We start from the raw sequence: 23,729 nt of genomic DNA on the forward strand, positions 1-23,729 counted from the left end.
ATTGGGAAGCGGTCAACAAAGACTGAGTGGGCTGGATTCACAGAGTGGAGGAAGACTAGCATCGTGCAGCTACCTGTGCCCCTCAGTCCGATGAGTTGAAAGTGAAAGACGCGACCTGTGGTGACAGCTTGATTGGCTGTGAATGTCGATCGTGCAAACTACGTCATAGAGTCACGATTGGGCGGCCACCGAGCGGGCAGCTACTCGTAGCGGGGGTTGATCCCAGGGTGAGCATTCTACGAAGGAGCAAACCAAAATGATGACTTTGTGTGCACCAGGAAGCCACAACGGTTCGAAGATCGTCGAGTACGACGAGATGTCCGCTAAAACTCCGTGCAATAATTCTTCCCTTCTGTCATTGGGCTGAGCAACGCGAGTCGTCGCCACGAATACATCTGCGATTGAGAAACTTCTAGGCCCAGTCACATCCAGCAGACTGTGTCATTAGCTGGAGCTGGACGGCTCTGCCACGGCGTGAAGCCATCCAACACAGTATCCAGCAATATTATACAGTGCGACGCCATGTGGCACCCGTTCGCAATCGTTCAGTTCCATAATTCATTAATCACCGGATATGTGCATCAGCACTTTAGTATCCCCCCTTCTCGTATCGCTTGGGTCTGCGCCTGCCCACACAGCACTGCACAATAGACACGAAGGAAGCAAGCAGCATGACTGCTGTAGCGGCCCATGTCATTGCGAGGAATTTCCCTCCCCTGGTCGCTGATATACCAACCTCATCGGTGTATTTGTTGATCCTGTCCACCGCGATAACTATCACTGCGGTAGCCACAGCAGAGGCGACACCGAGGGTCCCGAATGCAAGCTGCCGAACAGCGTTAGCGTTTCCAAGGTTACACATCGAGGCGAGACACTCACTATATCCACCAACCAGTTGATGAAGGCGGACAGCCGTCCATCGGTGAAAATACTGGCGATCGCTGTGATCATAGCGAGACCAGAGAACACTATGCCAATGATATAGAAGACAATCATGACACGACTGACGGTCTTGAGGGTGCGTTCCGCGTCCACCACATCGCTGGGCCAATGAATGTCATCCAATGTTATCCCGGCAGGCAGGTGCTCTTCAATGTATCGGGTTGGTTGAAAGTGGAAGCTCAAGGTCGAGGGGGAGCATTCTGTGATGTTTTTCTTTGCATTGTCCGCCGTAGAATTGGGCGAATATGTGCCCTGGCAGAAGTCTAGGACATGCACATTGAACAGATCGGGGAGACCCAGGAGGGAGGCAATATCGACTGTCAAATCGTTGATTATATTGTTGATGTCCTGCTGGATATCATTCCCCAAGGTTGAGAGCAACCCGCCGTCGCCATCCGATGTATCGAAGAGGCTCCCATGGCCGATTTGGGAGATGTTGAGCTTGCTTCCTGTCAACGCATATCGCTACAATAGTGTCGAACACGAGCTTACCGTCAATAACTCGGTATCCTGTAGGAACGATCGCGTGTTGCCTGCAAGCAAGCAGAGGATGGAGAGAATGAAAGCAGTGATGGCGCAAGCCAGCGTCAAGAGGGACGACAACCGCATCTTGTGTGAGCTTCGCCTGTATGGATTTATCTACAAGGAAGAACGAATGGATTTTCCAAGAAGCAACGACTCCGTAAAGTCCAGTGTAAACTGAACCAGCTTGTTTGATGCTTGGGTGATGAGGTCGGGCATCCGGTGGTGGGAATGGTGAGGGACCAGTTATACGACAGCAGGGCCATCCATAAGTATTGCCTCTGAGCCTCATTCTCGACGTTTGCTGTGTTGCGCTTGCGTCAAACTTGGCCATGACAGCACCCGATGTGTGGTCAGAATCTCGTCGTGGGTGACAACGGTTCCCACCCAGCCAGACAGGGACCAGATCCACAATGAAAAATGGCTGGGTCCCGAGCCACAGGATGGCTGGCCGCCCGGGGCGGAAGAGGCAAACCCAAAGGCCTGTGCTGATCGCTGGTTGGATTGTCGGGGCGCCTGTTCTGACTGAAGCGACCTTGGCCGCCCACCGAGGCTCAGTGTGGGGCTCTCGATTGGCGTCTGAGCCACTGCTTTAGCATGATCGTCGGCCGCGTAGCACCCAGGCGACGTCATGCCCACGATTGCCCGATCACGCGTCAACAGACACGGAGCGCTCAAGGCCAGGTTCCAAGTCCGTTGAAAACAAGGCTGAACCTCCAATGGGCAATTGCTGTGCACAGGACTTGCAGTCGGTCAGAGCCAGTCTACACAGTACCCAGTAAGTATCGACACCACGCTGCCGCCAAGTCCTGGACTCCGTCTTACTTGGTACACGTACGAGGCGCAGGAGCATAAACCCATAAATCTTATGCGTCGCCAAACATCCTCCATATCAGAATAGCATGCAGAACGGTCACGTGAACGGGCGAGGTTATGCGAACCAACCACCAGGCGCAATGTTCAGTGAACAGCCGTGTATCTGTCTCAAATATTCAGCTCGACAACGGCGCTGCGGTACGAAATACAAGTCACTACTCGGTGGAGGTTTTGCACGTTGATGGCGGACATTGTCCGGCACAGAACAAATGAGGTGGAGCCAATTCGAGACACAAATACGATGCTGATTCAAAATCCAATTCGAGACGGTGCAATGGGCCACAGTCCTTGTATTCTCGTGCGCCCCCAATGGCGAACTTCCCCGTATTTCGTAATCGCATCTATTGTATTTAGCCCGAGTCTCACAGCTGGAGCTCGTGGTAAGCGGCTTGCAAAGGAACCGTGTCTCCGCCTTGCCCGGTCGCGCATCAGCCTGGGACGCTCAATATATAAGAAGCTGCGACCGTCGCTACAAGATGCAAGGTCACTTCCTTGAGCCTGCGATGACTTCCAACCAGCTGCTGGACGTGTGCCGCAGTAGCGCCTCGCAGGATCTCACTCAGACATCCCTGATTCTGGTTGTAGATCCTGCGTCTCTCTCCGCAGTTCTTTGATGGCGGTCTCAAGCCTCAGTTAGTGCTTTGCTTCGCGAACACGGGTAATTGAAAGCCTTGACTCACCGCCAATGCCTCAGGGTTGACACCATTCTCGATCAGAGAAACACATAACGATAATTGCGTGCGATCCAGCTGTGTATTCTGCGCTCGAGATCAGCGAGAGAATGTAGGAGAGGTGCTCCACTCACCAGGAGGATGGAGATCTCCTCGAGAATATCAACAACTTCACGAGCCTTCTCGCGCTTGTCAGCCGTCGAAGGCATATTACTGACACCACTAATCGAGCAACGGGACGCTGGTCGTATGTTTCTGGATTCGTTCAGGTATTTTGCAGACTGACTTGAAGAATCAAACAGAGGGCATCGGCCAACACGCGACAATTCAACAAGAGCGGGCATCGCTTCATTTACTGTATACTCCGCCCAAATCTTGCCACTTGCTGCACCGTACTAAATCTTCACTTTTGTTTCAATAATTCCCTTAGGCGTTCTGAGACTATTTCATTTCTAACAGTTCTGGCTGCTTGCTACCGACGAGTACTTGACCCCGTTAGCGAGGGTCATTGAATCGGCCCCGGCAAGCTACGTGACCATTATGGGTCATCCGGCAGCCGGTGTCTCCAGTCCACCACGCCCCATCTTCAAGACCATCCAGCAATTACCACGTTCTGATGTCTCTAGCACACTAGAGGAGTTGAGAACACTGGAGCGGAAGTCATTTGCTGCTAATGAGGTGTTCCATTTGGATGACAAAGTTGTCAAGCAGCGTAATTTGGAAATCCTTGTCGGATTCAACCATCTATCAACAGGCTCCAGGGTTGTCGCATATGCTGTTTCTGTGACTTCCAATCGTCGCCTCCTTCTCCACAAGGTTTGCGTTTCACCAGAATGCCGCCGCCGAAGAATTGGCTATCTGCTAATGGAGACCCTCATTGGCAATGCAAAGCGTCGGTTCTGCCGCGGCATTGACCTTTGGGCCGATGAGGCTAACCATGCCGCGAAAGGGTTGTACCTTCAACACGGCTTCAATGTGCAAGAAACTGTCCAAGATTACTATTCACCTGGAAGAAACGGAGTCAAGATGACCCTGGATTTGATTGAATGACGAGTGAGTGTGTTCTCGCAGGAGAGTTTTGCACATTCCCTCGCGGGGCTATCCCTTGCAGGCTTTATCAAGTGTTGGATGCCAACCAGCCCCTCGACAATTCCAATATTACAAGTGCTGGCAGCCGCGTCATGTCGCGCACGCGTTTACCAGCTCGTCGAATACTGCCAGCTGGACTATCTATCCTGCTGGTTAAACGAGAATTCATCCTCTATCCCAGCATGCATCCTACCCAGCGGCTCGCCACATGAATGCATCTCACTGGTATCAGAAAGCCTATACTGGCATCTTCCCTTTTATCGGCGATATGTCTCGTCACAGCCGCGCCGCAGCTGGCTTTCCCGATCAATTCACAAGTCCCTCCCGTGGCCTACGTATCTGAGCCGTACGATTTTGTGTTTTCCGAGATTACTTTCTTATCAAGCGCACCGCAGATATCCTACACGATTACAAACAGTCCGAAGTGGCTCGATCTTGACAGTGCTGCCCGGAAATTCTCGGGCGTGCCAGACGCTGATGAAGTGGGAGCAGCAACTTTCCAGCTTGTCGCCTCAGACTCGACAGGGCAGACATCCACAAGCGTCACTTTCGTGGTTGCTGAATCTCCAGAACTGCACATCGATGCGCCAATACTTCCTCAGCTAGAGCGCAACGGGCCTACCTCTTCACCCAACTCGCTACTCGCACATCCCGAAGAACCCTTCAACTTTTCTTTCGGAGAGGACACGTTTCGTGGTGCGGCCTTCGCAACGAGATATTATGCTGTTTCTGCAGACGACACACCCCTGCCTTCGTGGGTGCATTTTGATGATTCCAGACTGTCGTTTTCGGGCACGACTCCCGCGTTGGTCTCCAACCTCGCCCGGTCCCAGACATACGGACTAAGACTGATTGCGTCAAATGTGCCTGGATTTGCCGAAGCAGCAATCGATTTCAACATTGTCATTAGCAGACGTGTGTTCGGATTTTCAACTGCCTCCCAGAACATCACCGTCTCCCCTGACGTCCCCTTTCAGTCTGCATCATTCCGATCCTTCCTCAGCCTGGATGGCCAGGTTGTAGCAGATAATCAAGTTGCAAGCGTTGATGCAGATGTTCCGACATGGGTGTCGTTCGACAAGAGTCAGTTATCCTTGAGCGGTACTCCCGGTATTTCAGCCAATGCCACCATCACAATCAGCGTTACAGATGTCTATGGCGATATAGCCCGTGCCACCGTCTTTCTGCAAAGTTCGGCGGCCCGAAGCGAGCTCTTGGGGACTCTCGCTGTTGTTAATGTTACCGCTGGAGAATACTTCTCGTATACTTTGGCCACTCCTTCATTATCACACACAAGCCGAGCGACAGCAGACCTGGGTGACGCACAAGGCTGGCTTAATTTCGACTCCTTGAGCCGGACTCTGTCCGGGCATGTTCCGTTGGATCTGAATGCCCAGACGCTATATATTCGAATCGCGTTTCAAGAGACAACATCAACTGCTACAGGGGATGTCGTGCTGCAAGTAGTGCAAGGCACGAGGGCGACGGGGGTCACGTCGACGCAAGTTTCAAAGACACAGACTCTTCCGCAGGCCAGTGTCACCAGCGAAGATCCCGTGCCAGCTACCGGTTCCCGCAATCAGAAGCCAACAAACGGGCATACCTTGCACCTCATACTTGCCATCGTCTTCTCCGTATTTGGAGCCAGCCTTGTGCTTCTTCTACTTCTGTGCTGCTTGCGAAGGAAGAAACATAGCAAACGACGGGTTAGCAAGACTTCCATTGAAGATAGTCCTGGGTCTGGTGAAGGACATGGGCAACGGGCTGCTCCACAGACTGCGTTGTCTACAGAGATCCTGGGTCTCGTCAATCCCCAGGGACCAGCCCCTCCCAGGCCTCCGAGACTCGATCTCCGATGGTCGAACGACTCGATGCGACAGCCTAGGCAGAGCCTGTCGGCTGCAGCCCGACCAAGGCAACTTTCCCAGCACCGAATTTCACAGATATTTACGGATGATCGAGGCCCAGCTACAGTCGTAGCGACACCAAGCCGAGCTGCGAATACGGCAGAACCTGGGGGGACAACTGATTTCGCCCCTGCAGCTGCGTCAGTCAAGCAGACCGCGCTGTCCCAAGGCCCTCTGTCACCCATTGTCAGCAGATCCTCCATAGCAGGACGCCGAAGCCCAAATAGGCTTTCTTCCAGATTGAGTCAACAAATTGTGCTGCCAGCAATAGGGGGATTACCAGATCGACGAAGTGGCGCCGGACACGGCGCTGGTATACTCTTGCCCCCTGATGCGACTGCAAGCCGCATGTCTTGGCGCGATTCTTGGACTTCGAACCCATCGACTGATCATCGTAGGACGACTCTGGTCCTAGAGTCGTTCCCGGCCCCACCCGGAGATGGGTCAGGTTCCGGCAAAAGCCCTCCTAGAACAAGAAAACCAACCCCCTTGCTACGAGTTGTCTCCGAAGATGGTGACGAGGCCATGTCTTTCGAAGAACAGCGGCAGAGGTGGCACACTGAACGTGCAAGAGCGAAGCTGGAGGGGATCTCACGATTTTCCAACGGAGGGTCGGCACGGATGATGGGATCAGTTAGAACACCGTGGCGTGCAAGAAGTAAGGCAACAGAAACTGATGAGCCGTCGAAGTCGATCAGCAAGCCCACCGTGGTTGGCGGACGCTCATGTGAGTACTCATGGTCGCAATGGTCAGGAGTTGGACCAGCCGCCCGCGAATCATTAAAAGTGAGAAGTCCACCAGTCTCTCATATTCTCAGTCGACCGGTGTCAAGAAGGAGGCCCAGCTTTGCGAGTAGCGGCCAGTTTGAGTCGGTCACGTCCTCTGACAGTCTGTGGGAAGACGAGGAGGATCTGGAGGTGGAGGAACCCAAGCAAGGATTCAGACGGTGGCAGATAGACAACAGCTCACAAGCATCGCCGCGCCTACCCTTCAACCCAGTTCGTGCTTCGAGGGAGAACTCGGGCCGGAGGAGTGCCAGCGATGACACCAGGGCTCACACGCGGGTGGCGGACAGGAGACAGCAAGTCAGTGTTGAGGAGGGAGGGCTGACGAGGTCGTCCGGCAGCCAAAGTGGAAGCTTCCGTTTTGTTTGACCTGGGCGGGTGGTAGCCGTAGTAGTAGAATTTAAGAGACACCTTTAGGAGTGACGAAAGAGTGAGGCCGTGGTGAGTGAGTGAGTGATTGAGTGGATGGAATTTCTTAGTCAGGATTCGGTGGTGATGCCATTTCGCCCTGAGCAACAATCGCCTGCACCAACTTTACCAGCCCACCTTCTCATACCCGGATCATCTTTTGCTTGAACGGCCCTTTCTCCCATCACTGCACGCGACCGTCTGATAGCGAGCAATAGGACTACTGTTCCCTCAGATTACCGTCTGTATCGTCTTTTGGTGCATATCTCGTTACGTTACCGCGGAGCTTGCGTTTTGTCCTGTTCTAGGCCTTGGACCTGCCACACACTGCACGCCGCCCGCTGCCCGCTTGTGAGATCGTCTGCAGAGGGTATATGAACACCGTCACACTCAACCCGACTCCCGAAGTGAAGAACTGCCAGCATGGGTCAGACGCTGTCAGAACCAGTCGTCGAAAAGGTGCGCCCTCCACTGATGCACTTGCTGATGCTTCGAAGAGGCCACCTGCATCCGCGCACACCCTTGTGACGAAGGCCATCGTGCCAGATCGTGGGCTTTGCCTCCTCACAAACCCGGCGATAGCTATGGATGTAGCGGCTGACCCATTTGCCTGACAGATCTCCGATAGCGGCGCCGATGACTGTGTTTATTATGGCCTCTCGGCCATGCAGGGATGGCGTATAAGCATGGAAGATGCGCACGCCGCCGTCCTCGACTTACAGCCAGAAGGAAATAGCAAATCCCCGCAGCCTGCTGCGCCAGACAAACGGTTATCCTATTTCGGCGTCTACGACGGCCATGGGGGAGAAAAAGTCGCCCAGTTCGCGGGAGAAAACATCCACAAGATTGTCGCAAAACAAGACGCATTCGCCAAGGGTGACATTGAACAAGCTCTGAAAGACGGCTTCCTAGCCACAGATCGAGCTATTCTCAATGGTATGCATCGGGTCTACAAATGATGTCCTGGATCTGCTAAGGCCCCGCCTAGATGCTCGGTACGAAGACGAGGTGTCCGGATGTACCGCCTCTGTCGGCATCATATCGAAAGATAAGATCTGGGTGGTGCGTGCATCTATCTGTGTCTCGTGGTTGACGCGACTCACATGCTTCAGGCCAATGCTGGAGACTCGCGCACGGTACTCGGAGTCAAAGGGAGAGCAAAGCCTCTGTCTTTCGACCACAAGCCTCAGAACGAAGGTACATGCTCCCCCCAGCATTCCTCTTTACGTCGACACTGACACAGGGATAGGCGAGAAGGCTCGTATAAGTGCCGCAGGTGGTTTCGTCGACTTTGGTCGAGTCAATGGCAACCTTGCACTGTCACGTGCCATCGGAGACTTCGAGTTCAAGAAGAGTGCCGACCTTTCGCCCGAGCAGCAGATTGTTACCGCCTTCCCTGACGTGATCACGCATGAGATTTCTCCCGACGACGAATTCTTGGTCATTGCTTGTGATGGTCTAAGCTCACTTTTTTACTTTGATGGGGGGCGCCGTGCTGACAGTGATCAGGAATCTGGGATTGCCAGTCGTCGCAAGCGGTGATCGAGTTCGTGCGAAGAGGAATTGCCGCCAAGCAAGAATTACAATCGATTTGTGAGAACATGATGGACAACTGCCTTGCATCCAACAGTGAGACCGGCGGCGTGGGTTGCGACAACATGACCATGATCGTCATCGCTCTGCTGAATGGCAAGACCAAAGAGCAGTGGTATGAGATGATTGGCAAACGAGTAGCAGATGGTGATGGTCCCTGTGCGCCACCAGAGTACGGCAAGTCCAGCCTCAATTCCGGAAAGACCAAGTCCCTTCTAACAGGCTGCAGCTGAATTCCGTGGACCGGGTGTCCGTCATCAGTTCGACCACGACAGCCCGGATGAGTATGAGCTGGATTTAGATCATCGACCGAGAGGCTTCGGAGGTCGGAGTGGCAGGATCATCTTGCTCGGAGACGGAACTGAAGTACTGACAGACTCAGATGACACGGAAATGTTCGATCAGAGCGAAGAAGACAAAGACGCCGCAAACCAGGTGAAGAAGAGCACCCCGGACACGTCAGATGTGGAATCGGCCCGAAGCGAGCGAGAAGGGACACCAGCACCACAGTCGGCCAGTGAGGAGTCGAAAGGATCAAGTCACCGCGATGCCTCCCAGGGTAAGGACACCGAAATCAAAGCCGTAGCAGATGAGACGACGGCGAAGACAGTTGCCTGATAGCAAGACACAAGGAACGCTCCGGGGCAGACAGGCAGATCTTTTTCCACCACGACTAGCGATACCCCTGTCGTCACCGCATTGATGAAGAGTATCTAGCATTCATGAGATCGGTTAGAACCGCTTGTGGAGATTGCACCTTGACTTCCGTCGTGTGGGCCATGGTGCTCACGTTGTTGTCGTGATGCAGCACAGCAGTGAGCTCAACGGCAGCTCCATGCCACATTTCCAGCCGTTCAAGGGCATGCCATCCAAGAGCACGTTATGTGTATCTCAACCGAGCACTGGATTGACTGCAACTAGGCTAGGCATCGGCCTGAGCAAGCAAGCATTTCGTATTTCCCCGTGACATCCAATCACAAATAGCGGGCAAAACGATCGGTGACGTTGGACTTGCAGCTTCCTCCCAAGCCCAACCCGTGTCGTCGTCGTTTCGAGGCAGCGAGTGGTACGAGGAGGTGAGTGCTTGCAGAGGAGACGCACATGCCCGGCTGCTGGTGTGACGGCATCACCGACTTTGCCAACAACAGGTTTTCTTTCAGCATGGCACATTTTTATTTCCCGTGGCGATCGCTGGAGGGCGAGTAGCACACAAAGTACGGAGTAGATCCAAACCTCTTACCACACCTTTCCATTGCCAGTCTGGCTTTGGGCCGATAGTCCTAATCACCCAACTCTCACTATTGGATCCATCTCGCTTGACATATACCCCGAAATTGTTGGTCTGACGGTGGAGCTTGGCACAGCTCGTCGCAACTTTCTTGACTTGCTCAAGTCTCGTCTCCTGGTGCTTCTTTGCCCTGACTGCGGGAACCGTCTTTCGCAAGCATTAGTTTTGGAATCACCCCGTCAACATGTCTTCTCCGTCGTCAACTGCATCCGCAAAGCGAAAGAGGTTGACTGCCACGGCCGACCTCCAACCTTCATCACGCGATGCCTCCGGCGAAGAGCTGGCCGACTCTCCCTCGCATAATTTGCGGAATCGCAAGCACGCTTCAAGCAATTCAATTGACAGCAACATCCCGCCTAGCAAACGAGCACGTACGCGGTCAAATGCGAAAGCTGTCGAGTCTAATGGGTCCCCTGGGGCAGACGTTACGCACGGCACCTCCGGTGAACCCGCGAGCACCACTTTGGACAGTGATGAGGAACAGGCTCTCAAGAGACAAAGTAGAATCACAAGTTCATCGACGAAAGCGATTGTCGCGGGTGACCATGGTACAATGAAGGATGCCGGCAAAGCTGGAATGAGAGATCCTGTGGGAGGCTACAAAACAAATCCGCCGCCTGTGGGTAGGCCCGTCAGAGTCTATGCTGATGGAGTCTTTGATCTGTTCCACCTGGGGTAAGCTAGGGAAACTGTCCCCAGCGAGTATCTGCTAACTTTGTGCAAAGGCACATGCGGCAGCTCGAACAAGCAAAGACCGCCTTTCCAGACACCTACCTGATTGTTGGCGTAACAGGAGATGCAGAGACACACAAGAGAAAGGGGTTGACTGTGCTCACGGGCGCAGAGAGGGCAGAAACACTCCGCCACTGCCGATGGGTCGACGAAGTCATCCCGAATTGTCCCTGGATCGTCACCCCCGAGTTTCTCGAAAAGCACAAGATCGACTACGTGGCGCACGATGATGAACCCTATGGCGCAGATGAAGGCGACGACATCTACGCACCTATCAAGAAGGAGGGCAAGTTCCTGGTCACGCAGCGCACAGAGGGCGTCTCGACGACTGGAATCATCACCAAGATTGTCCGAGACTATGAGAAATACATTGTGCGGCAACTCAAAAGAGGCACCAGCCGCCAGGAACTCAACATAAGTTGGCTCAAGAAGAACGAGTTGGACCTGAAAAGGCACATGCAGGAACTGCGAGATAGTGTCAAGTCCAACTGGATAACGGCCGGCGGAGAAATCTCGAGAGACCTGCGATCGTTCTGGACCAACGCTAACTCTCGACCGGCGAGCCCAGCTCCGTTTAACAGACAGCTGAGCGAAGGTGTCCTCAGGAGTCCAACTGGCGGCCTGAGTGTGGTCGAGCAGTTGAAGCAGTTGGAGGCAGGTCAGGCCGACAAGAGAAGCATATCTCCGGGGAGACTCAGCAGGAGTGAGGACTTTGCCGCTGGGTACAGCTTAGGATTGATTGGTGGTGTTAAATCATGGGTAAGCATCATCATCACGACCCCAGACGGGCCATCACACAGGGTTGAAGTGGATTTGCTGACTCGAACACTGCAGATGATGCGTGGCCAACGAGCACTGCGAGATAGTCAAGCACCAAGTCCGGAAGGGAGTGAGGACGACGAGGCTAGGAGTCCCGTCAGCAATGATGGGAATGATCGAGAGCCTGTCACTGTCACCCTGACGCCCCCGGCGGGGTTCGGGAGAGGTCGAAAAGGAAAGACTGCTAAGAGCGATCCTCAGGAATCTAAGCGAGAAGCTTTGGATGTCTTGCATTGATTCGGCACTGTGAGACGCATGGTCTCTTCTGCTCGAGGACCTTTTTGGCTGGGGGACTTCCTTGCCAGCAACTCACCGGTCATTCACTTTCCGAGTCGACATGCCTAAAATCCGTATGTGGCCACTAATTCTCTGGTATTGTAGTGAGAGCATGGGATTGAAAAACAAGGCTGGTGGGGAATTAGACAGGCGTATGGACGATATCACTTCGGGGAGCTTTTGTGCTCTGTTCCACAGGGCTTGCATTGATAGACACCGTCAAAAGCATCTGCTCGAGCAACAACGAGCTTTTTATATACATCTATGACAGATGGAATGACGTGAGGAGAGGATCATTGGCACCAGTGGGAGCGACCAGAACGTGTCTTTGTATCATTTTCTTTCATATTCTGCCAGTTCCGGTTTGCAGTGTCTATCGTCCCTAGCTTTGAGTCTCTATGCAGACATCTCCATGCGTGCATTGACTTGATGTTCTGTGCAAGATGCAAAAGTGTAGCTTTGCTCGTGGTGCACGGTTATCATCAGCTCCAGCCTACCGGACCTTGCTCAGTGGTCCGGCCCCTCATCACATCCAGAGCAACCCTTGATCACGCGAACTCTTCATCCGTCGATTCATCCGTCGATTCATCCATGGATCGACTCATTGATACGTGCAACCCACTAGAACGAGGCGTGCCTAGAGGGATGCTCTCTTCATGTCGTCGAGCTCCGGTCTTGTTTTCCGCCTTCCACCTTCCAGAGTACATCTCCCCCACACACCGCAAGGTCACTTCCCATTCCGAGGCAAAAATCGTCTATGATCGCGGCTTCTCCTTCTTCTCCTTCCACAGCGCACTCAGACCCACGCCCGAGACCTTGACGACCTTGAATCGCACACCGGGGATATCACCCTTGGCCTTGCCCTTACGACCGAACCCGGCGAGCAGGACCTCGTCGTTCTCGTCCACAAAGTTGAGACAGCCGTCGTTGGGCACTGTATCAACGCAAGTCAGTATTAGTGCGCCCAACTCCCAGCATGTGGGACGAGATTCAATTTGCTTTTGGGTTTATTTTCTCCCCTTCTTTTCTTTTTCCGTCTCTTTGCAAATGTGTTTTCGTGCCTTGTACTTTGGAGATGTAGAGAGAGAGAGAGAATATACGTACCGAACGCGGTCACCTTCTTGCCATTCTTGATCAATTGCACGCGCACGCACTTTCGGATGGCCGAGTTGGGCTGCTTGGCTTCGACGCCGACCTTTTCCAGCACAATGCCTTTGGCGTGCGAGGAGCCGCCGAAGGGGGAGGACTTGTAGGCCGTGCCGAGGAGGCGCTTCTTGTAGTGCAGGTCGGCCCAGCGGCCTTCTTTGCGGGCGGCGACGAGCTTGCGGGCGGCGTTGAGACCGCGAGGTTTGCCTCTGTTTGTCATTTCTGGAGAACGGGCGGGTTGGTCTGTCAGTATAGTTGTAGCAGGGGATGAGGTTAGGGTGACGATGATTTGGGGATTGGGCTCAGGCTGTAGTGAGGAAAGGATTTTTTGCGAGGGAGAGAACCTATGTGTTCTCAGGAGAAGGGATTGGTTGATGATGCGAGGACAGGGAGGTGGTCGTACGTACTGGCTTTCTGTGACAAGCAGGTGGTTGGTGAGGGTTCGGTTGACGGCGCTGAAAGATCGACTGAGCGAGCGACGACGATATTGAAAGTAGATTTCAAAAAGTGGAGTGGTGCGTCGCCAAGACGAAACTGCGCTTGGGGCTCAAGTCGGCGGAACACTATCACTGTACGGCAAAGCGGAGTCTCGATTTGCGCAGTGCATTTGTCTACGGTCCAGTACCACCCACTTCCGGCCTCGCGGTCAACCACTGTGGACTGTCGTACTCCGTCTCTCTTACAGGGTACATCAGACCTCCATGGTCGGAACATAGCCCTGGGTACAAAGGCGAGAGCACCGCTCTCAGCCCAAGCCCAACAAAACCCCCTCTCACAATCATGGCCTCACAAAGTGTCCCTCGCAAGCCGACTCAACTCGAAGTCCCCACGACCGCCTCGCCCTTCGAACGGCCCAAACTCACCACCACCACGACTCGCACAACGGCGCACCGCCTCCCCCCGCCTGCTCTCTTCCAAGGCCCACCGTCAAAGAATGCCTCGCACATCTCTCTCGCTTTGCCCACCGACCGTGTCCCCGGGGCTCCCTCCACCGAGACTGAAAATGCGGGCCACCAACACCGGATCATCCGCCCGTCGCGCGTTCCCCCGGCTTCCTCCTTCTCCGGCCCCAGCTCCGGCCACCTGCATCAGCGTGCCTCTGGCGCAAGGGGGGGAGCCGTGGCGGACGACAACCGCGCCGAGCAACTCTGGGCGGAAATGCAAAAGACGCTCGCCGACGTGGAACTCTCGGCCATGAACACGTCCCACGTCTTCGGGGCAAGCCACCTGCACGCGCTGGAGGACCTGCGCACGGCCCAGCTCTCGCTCGCGCAGACCTGGGCCAAGACCGAAGCGGACGAACTGCTCGAGCACGACTTCGACACCACGAGCAGGAACGAAGCCAACGTCGGGGCCGCGTTGGAGGCCAAGGCCTCGGCCGCGACGGCCGCTCTTCCGCCCATGTCCAATTCTACGCCGAGCACCGCGCGGGGGAAAGGCACTACGCCGCAGACGGGCTCGTCTCCCGCAACCGCAAAGGACGGGAAGGACGCTAAGGATGCGGGCAAGCCTGGCGCCTTCGCGAATGATAAGAACCTGGAGGAGGAGACGGAGCGGGACATCCAACTTGCGAGGAAGCGGCGCGAGGCCAACGACCGGTATTTCTCGCAGGTCAATCGCGGGGTGTTGGAGGTGGTCAGTAAGCTCGATGAGGTGGCCGGGGCGATGAGGCGCGTCGAGCGGGAGAGCCGCGAGATCTGGGACGAGAGTACGGACGAGGAGGACAATGAGGACGAGAGGACCGGGGGCAGCGAGATAGAGGAAGGCGATGCTGATGGCGAAGCAGGCAGTCTCACGGAACGGTCGGGCCTGACGGACAGTCCTGTGCCCGTGAGGAAGGATGGCTGAGGCTTATCTATATTCGAGAGTCCTTGAGGCCCGTGGTCCCCGAGTACACCTTCACCTTCAGATGCTCTTTGACGGGCCCTCGCGCTGCTGGGTGGGTGGGTTACAGCAGGAGACCGATGCCGTGGGAAGAGACTCTTAGAGTAACCCTACAAGAAACGGAGGACGCCAAGACAGATCTCCCTTCTCCGTTCGCTTCAGTGGAGCCCCTCAGCCCGTTGACAAGGTTACATACGTTATTCACGGCAAAGGCTGCCCTGCAAGAGGTATTGTCGTTGGAACAGTCAGGCCTGCCTATCATGTGGGGACCCCCAAAAGAAGATCATGTCCCAAGTCAAAAGTACCTGGGGGTGGAATCGAATTCCCCTCGAGGGAACGAGACTGAAGCTGCGACCAAGTGATGGCAGTGGCCAGCGTCTTCGCATGAGGCTATCTTATGATATTGGGGGATGATGGAAGGTCATGTCGACAATGAGAAGGTACAAAGCCAACGCCCACGCACAGCGATAACTAAAGCCCCGTTGGAAGCTCCGGAGGCACGTCAGCTTTGTTATATGGTATATTGAGAGCCAAAAGGGACTCGACCTATCGGGCCTCTTTGGCGTGACCGAGTTCACGTTTTGGGAGCAAGCGACCGAGCGGAATTGGCATGGAGCAAGACTAGGACTGCGCTCATGATACTCAGTGGCGTTTGCGTCGCTTTCACGTTGACGGAGGCATGGGCTGGGGAAGCAAAGTAAGAGACGAGTGAGACTCTCATCTTGATTATTTGAATCTTGGCCATTATATGAGTATCCATCGCCTAGGCTTCCGCCACCATGAATGCAAAAGGACCGAGAACCATTCTCTGCCCTGCGCCTCTGACATGTCGCCCGTTCCATTCAGCAGAACCACGCAACCATTCTATGCGCTATTCTCCTTGGACACATTTTCGGTTGTGCCATCATAGTCATACCGACTTCGGAGCCGTTGCGGCTGAGGCTGCTCTTCAAGACTGGCAGGTTGATCGACGAAGCGGACGGATGTACTCCTCTGGCGTGTCCTTGGACGAGCACCATCTGTTTCATCCGTAGCTTTTGCCACCGCTGTTTCCTGGGGTGTACCGCTACGCCGTAGGTGGGCACCATGTGGCTCCTCGGTTGACTCACTCTCGTTCTTCTGGCCCGTATTCCCGGCACCGTCTGAGCTGCGCCGACTTCCTGTTGAGACAGCTTGTGAAAGGCTAGAATCACCTCTCCGCCGTCTTTTGAAGTTTTGTGTCAGGAAAGGCGAAGGTGTCCGAGGAAGAGACGCGAGGTAATCTCCATGACGGTCCTCGTCGTCCAGTTCGGCCCAGATACCTTCTGTGTCAGGGTCCCGGGGCGCATGAACTGGCAGCGTCGATGGCATCGCACGGGTGCGGCCAACTCGCACAGGTCTTTCTTGGTCGTTAGAATCTTGCGAAGCAGCACTGGAGTTTCTCCGCTTCCTCGTGGGAAGTAGCGGAGCTCGTTCGTCTACCGGTGACCGCAATATCCCCATTCCTGGTGTGAGCGGGGTTTGAGGAGGAGCAGGTGACTGATGAGCAACTTCCTCCGGAGTGGTATCATCCAGTCTCCAAGACAAGGCTAGGACACCAGTGAGGAGGATGGCGGTACCCAAAGCCACCAGACCGGCATCCCGAGAGCTTAACCTCGACCCTTGTTGGAAATATATCAGACCGTCTAGAATTGCAATGATGTTGTAAATGCAGAACACAAAGGGGTATAGTACGCTGGTGCTGCAGAGGCGTAGACCGAGGTGCAAGTAATACAACTGCGTCAGTGCGAAAAACAGTAGCGCAACCAGGATGAGCCACGACTGGAAACGGTCGAACTGGTTCTTATGGTCGACAATGGTCCGGACGACCAATTCAACCGCTGATTTAGCGACCAGGAGCGAATGAGCCGACAAAATGCCAGATATCAGAGCGTAGGAGAGACCTCGAGTCAATCGGAGCCGGTTGACCCGAATCCTCATAGGGTGGGGAAGCTGAGCGGTGAAGGAGCGGGAAAGGGTTCGTTGGCGATCCGTGGATATTGATCCAGCTCGAGATCTTGGCCTTTCGGTTTTTGCCAGGCTATCCGCAATGCGCTTGTGGGAGGACCACATCTTGAGGACATGGGCGAACAGTATTGTTGCAATCACCACAAGCATTGTAGCAACCATCCACATGATGAAATCTCGCTGGCCGAGCAGATGTAGCAACTGCCGCAGGTTATGCGCGGGCTCGCCAATTGCTCCAAATGCAGCTATCAAGGCCGCCCCGGAACATGTCAGAAGTGTGCCAATCAAAGAGAACCGTGTGAAGGGCTCGCCCAGAAGCAGCGTCGCAAACGCGGTATTGAAGACAAGGCCCGAAGCTTGCAACGTCGAAAGCACGGGGAGAGGGAGGGTTGTGATTTGGATGGTACTGCCAACCACGTTGGAGACCAGAAACATCAGCATGCCCAGCTGCCATCTCCGTCTCTTGTAGGGAGGAGTTCGAGGCTCCGTGTGAGGTTTGTCATCTTCGATAATGTGTGACTGTCGTTGGAGGGTCAGGCCCAGGCTCTGGACTGAGGTCGACAGGAGGCCAACAATGACTCCAATCTATACGACAGTCAGTCTTCGCCCATCAGGATCAAGTAAATGCATACAGCAATGGTGCCTTGGGGCGAGATATCGCCCAGTTGGCCCATGGTTGACGGAGACCGGCAAAGAGCAAAAGCGCATTCGTGAAGGCAGCTCGCCGGAGCCGCTCATCTTGGGACCCTGTGCATGGAGAAGAATAATTTAGCTGGCGAAGAGATCCATGACTGTTATTCGCTCGACGGCAACGATGCAACCGCGAAGGCCAGCAGGAGAGCGAACGGCTTTACCGTCTCCAAGGGAAAGCGTTTCGGACACAGTCAACATGAGGTCATGGGGGCGACCAAGTCTGTGATCGGATGCTTCACCGTAGGACTGGCTTCTCTTTCCGGGTCGCATTGCTGCGACGTACTGGCGTCTCCAAAATGCTTGGGCTTCCATGAGATCAAAATTATCTTCGACCTGTATTGCATAGGTGCTCCAGCGAAGCTCGGCGAAATCGACAATGCAGACGCCAATGCAATTTTACAGGTCTAAATGCCTTCGAGAATAGCGGTTCACGGGACAGTACACTGGATCTTCCAAGTTCCGTGCTAGTTGGTGGTAAGTCTACGGAGTACCTTACCTCGTATTCGACCGTCTCAAACGTCCGACTACAACAAGTCTGCGCTCGTCTGCTACGAGCTACCGCCTCGAAGTTTCCTTTCCAACCCCACAGTGCGGAAACTCAACTTCATTAAGAAAGCCTGGTGCTCCCTAGTGTCCACATGCATATTCTCCTCGTCAGGTGCTGCAGCTCTTTCCACTAGCAAGTCGCCACAGCTCTGTGAATACACCTTATCGCCCCTGAACCCATCAATGGGACGGGGCGTTATTGCGTCTCGGACGATTCTCATGGAGGGTTGTTGTCAGCTTACTGAGACACACACCCTGCTTGATCGAGAGCCCAGCCTTACACTGTTGACGCTGCGGTAAGTGCAAGGCTGGGCCAAGACAGTTATTCAGGGGTGGCTTCGATCTTGGACCCTGAAGTCGTACATTTTACTCGCAGCGACAAGGCCCAATTCGAGAGAAATGAGGTTGCACATGGTACTATCGGAGGAGTTTAGGTCCCAGCTGTTTGCCGAAGCGGGGAGGAGTATGTCCTTCCTGTCGTTATTCGTTCATCAAGCGAGAATCGTCGACTTTCAACAGGCAATTACCAAGTACAACTACGCTCATGGAGGAAATGATTCGAACAAAGCCGTGTTGAATAGAGAGCGTTCTTATCGGTGGCTATAAACGAGCTTTCTTCAGCTACAAGGCAGATATGCACCAGAGTCTTACTAGAAAGTCCGTTTCCGCACCAGCCGCGTTTTGACCAACCACCTGTAGACCTGCTTGGTACGAAGTTCAGTTTCAAGTCAGCGCCGGGATTGTGTGGTGATCAAAGTCTTGATCAAAGATGTCGTCAAGATCGTCAGGAACAACAAGGGGTGGCAGATCTTCCCAGTTGAACGCGTCTGGGGGAAACTGGTTGACGGCTGGCCCGCCCAACACTTGCAAGTCTGTATCAGCCACATTCAGATCGGCAACGTGAGGATTCGGAACCGGGATGGCTTGCTCCGGAACCTCCAGACTTCGGATGACTTCATTGACCATGTCATCGAGACCCTCGGCAGGCATGGGGAAATTGCGTCGCTGGAAGATGGCAGTAAGAATGCCAGGAAGTCTTCTGCGTAGAAAGGGCCTCGATGGAACCAAGCGGGCGATACGATCTGTGGATCAGTCAACAGTCTGCTAGCGACTCGGCACCTCCACCAGCGATGCGACTTACATGGAGACAATGGCGGCGGTTCATCTGGAAACAGAATCTCGCATATGGTCTTAAAACTCTGCTCGATGGGCCCACTGAAGCGCTGCGCTTTAATTGCAAGCCATTGATCCGCAGTCATCTTCTCTGTGAATCTCTCGGGGTTGACAATCGGACAGGGTGGATCTTGTCTCAAATGCGTCACGACGTCTCCTTGACTCTCGAGTACGACAAAGCACCGCCCACAATAGAAATCCGGCCGCTTGTGCACCCTGCAAAGATGCTGCCTGCAGTGAAAATTAGCATTGCGCTGCAAGGTCGACCGAAAGGTAGCGACATACTTCAATCTGGCGATGCTTTCAAGTTTGACGGCCTCACAATGGCGATATTCGTTCTGCGAAGTGTTGCGCCAGGAGAAAGTCTCGCAATCATACCAACAATATGGGCACATGATCTCAAGCCCAACATCGGGCGGACCGTGACTCTTTTCACTTTCCGATTCCTCTTCATCTGCATCGTCACGTCGAATCAATTTTTGCCTCTTCCGCTGATGACAATCTTGTCGGCCAGTTTTTCGGCTGCTCTGGGTTACGTCGGTCTGCGTCTGAGCCGTGGCTCCTGCCTTACCTGTGGATGGAGCCACGTTTTCAACAGCGGTCGCAAAAGAGTCAAGGAAGTCTCGCTGTACTCCCAAAACTAGCTCATGAGCTGTCCAGGTGAGGAGCACCTCCCGACGGGCGGCGGCTATAACAGACCTTCTTTGGACTGTTGTCAACCGTTCTTGATCCCGTGGCGTTCCCTCTTTCGATGTGTGGCGTTCCAAGTCTAGCACGAATCAGACATGATTGGGGATTGCAGGTTGGATGACATACACGGTGACACGGGCAAAGGTGCACCCGGGAAGAGGATCTGATAGATGTTGTACCAGCACGCCTCCGAGCCAGGACTTCTGCAACTTCCTTCCAAGGGAGCTATTCGTTCCCTCTGTTGATCAGTCATCGCTTGTTGGTAAGGATTTTCCGCTTCTGCGCACGTCCGACCGGCGTGTTCGTGCTCAACCAATGCTTCCACACCATTGAACACAAGAAAGCAGCGGCTGCAGTAGTGCTTCGGAAGTGAATGAACAGCGTAGAGATGCTGTCTTCAACCAATTAGCATGGACTCGTCAATTTGTGTGGGTTGTTGAACACACTTGAGACGTCGGATACTTGAATGTGCGCAACTTGAGCATCGTTGGTAGTGGTCGGGGTCGTATTTGGTAAAGGGACACGCAAAGAACCTGTTACGCTGCCGGTCTTGCACAGGGCCTGCGAGACATTTGCGCTTTTTGTCCCTGCCTCGTTCATCGCTACTATCTTCGGGGTCGCCGTGGCCGTCTGAGGACTGTTTTAAGGGCGCGCGCTGCCTTCTGGCTGCAACTTTTGATGGGAATGTGGCAGACGACGATGATCCGTGGGTTCTGGGATTTGAGTTGGGGCCGCTCGAATTATGGAACTCCCCTCCGTCGAACGTGTCAGTAAGATACCGAAGGATGTCTGACTGTTCGATGATGATCGAATGTGGCCACTTCGCTGATAGTAGGGATTGCGTAGCCCCACCCGGTCTCGCGAAGGCAGATTCTTGCGAGCGCCTTGGAGAGACCAAGAGCTCTGACTGAAGCGAAGTGGAACGAGAGGTGTAGGAAGAGTTGACTGAATCCCTCTCCCAGTCTTCCGCGACCGCATGAATGGGATCCGTCGTGGACAGGAAATCAACACCCGGTGACGCTTCCAAAGGTTCAAGAACGCAGGCCATGAAAAACCGGAGCCGTCGTTGGAACTTCGATGTGAAGATGAGATACGTAGTAAAGTCTACAAAGTACGGAGTAGTCTAGGTGGGAAGTCCGGGACCAGGATGGCATCTACCGCTATATATCGTTGATCGTGAGCCGTTGCTGCCTAAACACTTACCGGTAGTAACCCGCGCCTTGGAGGCATTCAATCCGGCGCGTTGATGCCGAAGCTCACAAATGTGCGTACTGGTTGGATTGCACTTTATCGACAGAGCTTCTCCGTAGAGCCTTACTCGACCGTACTGTGTACTTGAGTACTTTCTCGCAAGCTTGTACAACGCAACGTGACCGTACAGATCTCTTCTATCTCGGTGATGGGCTCACACCAACGCCCCTCCATCGTCCCCGGTGGTGAGAACCTCGAAGGCCAGCACCCTGTATCGGACGCCACCCAGTCGCTGACTTCAAGTTCTTGTCCCCACGTGTCCTACGCGACGGCCCTTTCCGTGGCCAACCCTCAGGCTGACCGAACCTACTTACATAAGTGAGGTCTCCTAAAGTACAATGTAAGACTTCTCGAGTGCCGCCGAGTCTACAAGTCTTTACGATGTCACCGAGACAGCACAGATTAAGGACCATTCAAGGTAAAGCAGCTTGTGTGTTGGTCACCCCGCCGCCAACGCCTGGTATGCATATTTTTCTTCTATTCGACTTCATCCACCGGCTTCTCCAGCCCGATTTTGCGTCTGATCTAGGGTGGAAGGCGCGAGCAGGCTGTCATCGCCTCGCTTGTTCTTCTTCACGAAGAACGACCAGCCTTAGAATCAAGTTCTTCAGGCCTTCCACTTGCTTGAAGGCGCCTTTTCTCAACGATGGCTTCTGAAGACCTTGTCTCGACATGTACCTCATTGGCTCCAGTACGACCTACCACAGTTTGCACGCGTAAAGACGTCGTCTCATGTCCTTCCTCATCTTGCGACATAGCATTTCAATTTCATGGCGACAATACAGTATCGCCTAGATTCACAGGTTCGTTCACGCTCGTCGTATCATCTTCATCGCAGCCGGTGACATCTGTGGACCACACATGACTCATACCTCAACACCATCAGCCAGTCTAGTGCACTGAGCTTCAGCAGGTCCTTTAACCTGCTCGATGGTACACATACTACGTACAGAGTACTACTGTGTACATGGTACTAAAGTACTTACAAGATATATAAGCTCGACCTCACATCATCCGGTTTCTCGATCCTTCATCGACGCTCATTTGCGCCACCATCTTCAATAAGGCACTGCTCAACACCGTTTACTGCGTCACACAAAATGGTTGAGATAAAGTAGTACAGGACGGTGCGATATATTGGGACAGGGTTCTCTGCCGAGAAATGATTGAGAATGTCATCAAATCCATTCTTTCTAGAAGTGGCCCTACGTACGGCATCAACTCTATTGTGCCTCTCGGCCCTGAATCGCCAGCCCGTCTTGAGGTGGAAATCTGAAGAGCGTTGCAGGTCAGAATGTGTTTCCCAATTTCAAAACGCCACCAACGTAGAGTACAGTTGGATTCTATCTAGTATTCCTGTACCGTCGGATGCCTATGCCACCCGATACATACCGCTCAGGTTCTGACGGTGGAGTGCTGGTCTGATGCTGGTCTATTCCCCATCAGATACAGGTCTATTCCCCATCAGATACAGGTCCTATCTCGATCTACTGCTGTATAATCTAGATATGTATATGAATAGTACTAAATACTAAATACTATGTAAACCTATATTAATCATAAATATTAAGGTCGATAATATCCTTCAGTTATTATAGGAGAATTCTAGAGTTGATCTTAAACTAATTACACCTTAGTAAAGAGGGAAGTTCTATAGACTTAACATTAGAGGTTTAAGTTTAATAAGCATACGAAATCCGCTTAAAATAGTTTAGCCCAGTATTATCTCTACAATTGTATCTGTAGAAGATTATACTCTTAAATTTACTTACAATATATAATCTACGGAGTATAAAATAACGCTGCAGTCATCATGAAATAAGTATTGTTAAATCAGCACTAGTATATACTAGCAAGAAATAAAATGTGATAGTGTACATAGTAAATACTAACTTCAAAGCTCAGCTCAGAGTTAACTCAGTGTCGTCTCCAGTGCAGCTTACTACTGAGTAGGTTCACTTTCGTCTCTGGTGCAGTTCAGCGTGAGCTCACTCTTGGCTCTGCCAGAGTTTGGCTCATGCATACTATTGTAATGTAAGTACTGGATGTACAAGTACATACTAGTAGTCAGCCGCAAGTGGCTTCACGTCGTGGCTGATGCCTCGTATAGGCTCGAAGTTTGAGTGAACTCCGAGTCCAACTCGAGCTAATCCACTGGTGTTGATCGCGGCTTCCCTCGCACGCATAGATACATAGAGTAACCACGTACTCACGACGCCTGGATGACGACGAAGATTCCGACGTCTCCACCTCACGACTGTATTATATATCATCAGTAGTATATACTACATTATGTACTGTACTTTATGTACGGAATACTGATGATTTCCTACAAGGACGGCCTGTCAATGTGCTTGCTCAACTGACGAGACATCCAGGTCTAATTCAACTGTATAGGCGCCTCCAAGATAACCCCATGATGAGCCTCAACAGGAGGAAATAACACTGCAT

At 53.3% G+C, this 23,729-nt stretch overlaps 10 protein-coding genes across 10 annotated transcripts; 5 read left to right on the forward strand and 5 right to left on the reverse strand.

Annotated features, from left to right (window-relative positions):
* Positions 1–589: 589 nt before the first annotated feature.
* Positions 590–1,551, reverse strand: G647_05417 (uncharacterized protein; the record flags this gene model as incomplete). The annotated part of the gene is made up of 3 exons (XM_008729748.1): positions 590–826; positions 880–1,383; positions 1,435–1,551. The coding sequence occupies 3 exons, from the start codon at positions 1,549–1,551 to the stop codon at positions 590–592; spliced, it is 858 nt and encodes a 285-aa protein (XP_008727970.1).
* A 1,418-nt stretch (positions 1,552–2,969) lies between these two features.
* G647_05418 (mitotic-spindle organizing protein 1) lies at positions 2,970–3,220 on the reverse strand (the record flags this gene model as incomplete). Its single annotated transcript, XM_008729749.1, has 2 exons — positions 2,970–3,098; positions 3,146–3,220. 2 exons carry the CDS (start codon positions 3,218–3,220, stop codon positions 2,970–2,972), a joined length of 204 nt encoding a protein of 67 aa, XP_008727971.1.
* A 331-nt stretch (positions 3,221–3,551) lies between these two features.
* G647_05419 (uncharacterized protein) lies at positions 3,552–4,061 on the forward strand (the record flags this gene model as incomplete). Its single annotated transcript, XM_008729750.1, has 1 exon — positions 3,552–4,061. One exon carries the CDS (start codon positions 3,552–3,554, stop codon positions 4,059–4,061), a length of 510 nt encoding a protein of 169 aa, XP_008727972.1.
* Positions 4,062–4,312: 251 nt separating this feature from the next.
* Positions 4,313–7,162, forward strand: G647_05420 (uncharacterized protein; the record flags this gene model as incomplete). Its single annotated transcript, XM_008729751.1, has 1 exon — positions 4,313–7,162. One exon carries the CDS (start codon positions 4,313–4,315, stop codon positions 7,160–7,162), a length of 2,850 nt encoding a protein of 949 aa, XP_008727973.1.
* A 462-nt stretch (positions 7,163–7,624) lies between these two features.
* On the forward strand, positions 7,625–9,412 carry G647_05421 (uncharacterized protein; the record flags this gene model as incomplete). Its single annotated transcript, XM_008729752.1, has 8 exons — positions 7,625–7,660; positions 7,819–8,137; positions 8,190–8,263; positions 8,314–8,398; positions 8,451–8,657; positions 8,711–8,975; positions 8,998–9,002; positions 9,024–9,412. 8 exons carry the CDS (start codon positions 7,625–7,627, stop codon positions 9,410–9,412), a joined length of 1,380 nt encoding a protein of 459 aa, XP_008727974.1.
* Positions 9,413–10,266: 854 nt separating this feature from the next.
* On the forward strand, positions 10,267–11,870 carry G647_05422 (uncharacterized protein; the record flags this gene model as incomplete). The annotated part of the gene is made up of 3 exons (XM_008729753.1): positions 10,267–10,757; positions 10,808–11,573; positions 11,649–11,870. 3 exons carry the CDS (start codon positions 10,267–10,269, stop codon positions 11,868–11,870), a joined length of 1,479 nt encoding a protein of 492 aa, XP_008727975.1.
* Positions 11,871–12,664: 794 nt separating this feature from the next.
* On the reverse strand, positions 12,665–13,275 carry G647_05423 (40S ribosomal protein S23; the record flags this gene model as incomplete). Its single annotated transcript, XM_008729754.1, has 2 exons — positions 12,665–12,843; positions 13,014–13,275. The coding sequence occupies 2 exons, from the start codon at positions 13,273–13,275 to the stop codon at positions 12,665–12,667; spliced, it is 441 nt and encodes a 146-aa protein (XP_008727976.1).
* Positions 13,276–13,835: 560 nt separating this feature from the next.
* Positions 13,836–14,903, forward strand: G647_05424 (uncharacterized protein; the record flags this gene model as incomplete). Its single annotated transcript, XM_008729755.1, has 1 exon — positions 13,836–14,903. One exon carries the CDS (start codon positions 13,836–13,838, stop codon positions 14,901–14,903), a length of 1,068 nt encoding a protein of 355 aa, XP_008727977.1.
* A 900-nt stretch (positions 14,904–15,803) lies between these two features.
* On the reverse strand, positions 15,804–17,599 carry G647_05425 (uncharacterized protein; the record flags this gene model as incomplete). Its single annotated transcript, XM_008729756.1, has 2 exons — positions 15,804–17,510; positions 17,558–17,599. The coding sequence occupies 2 exons, from the start codon at positions 17,597–17,599 to the stop codon at positions 15,804–15,806; spliced, it is 1,749 nt and encodes a 582-aa protein (XP_008727978.1).
* A 1,288-nt stretch (positions 17,600–18,887) lies between these two features.
* On the reverse strand, positions 18,888–21,075 carry G647_05426 (uncharacterized protein; the record flags this gene model as incomplete). The annotated part of the gene is made up of 5 exons (XM_008729757.1): positions 18,888–19,246; positions 19,306–19,568; positions 19,623–20,106; positions 20,154–20,422; positions 20,474–21,075. The coding sequence occupies 5 exons, from the start codon at positions 21,073–21,075 to the stop codon at positions 18,888–18,890; spliced, it is 1,977 nt and encodes a 658-aa protein (XP_008727979.1).
* Between the last annotated feature and the right edge of the window lie 2,654 nt (positions 21,076–23,729).

This window comes from Cladophialophora carrionii (assembly GCF_000365165.1).
Source record: "Cladophialophora carrionii CBS 160.54 unplaced genomic scaffold supercont1.4, whole genome shotgun sequence".
Classification (NCBI taxonomy): Eukaryota; Fungi; Ascomycota; class Eurotiomycetes; order Chaetothyriales; family Herpotrichiellaceae; genus Cladophialophora; species Cladophialophora carrionii.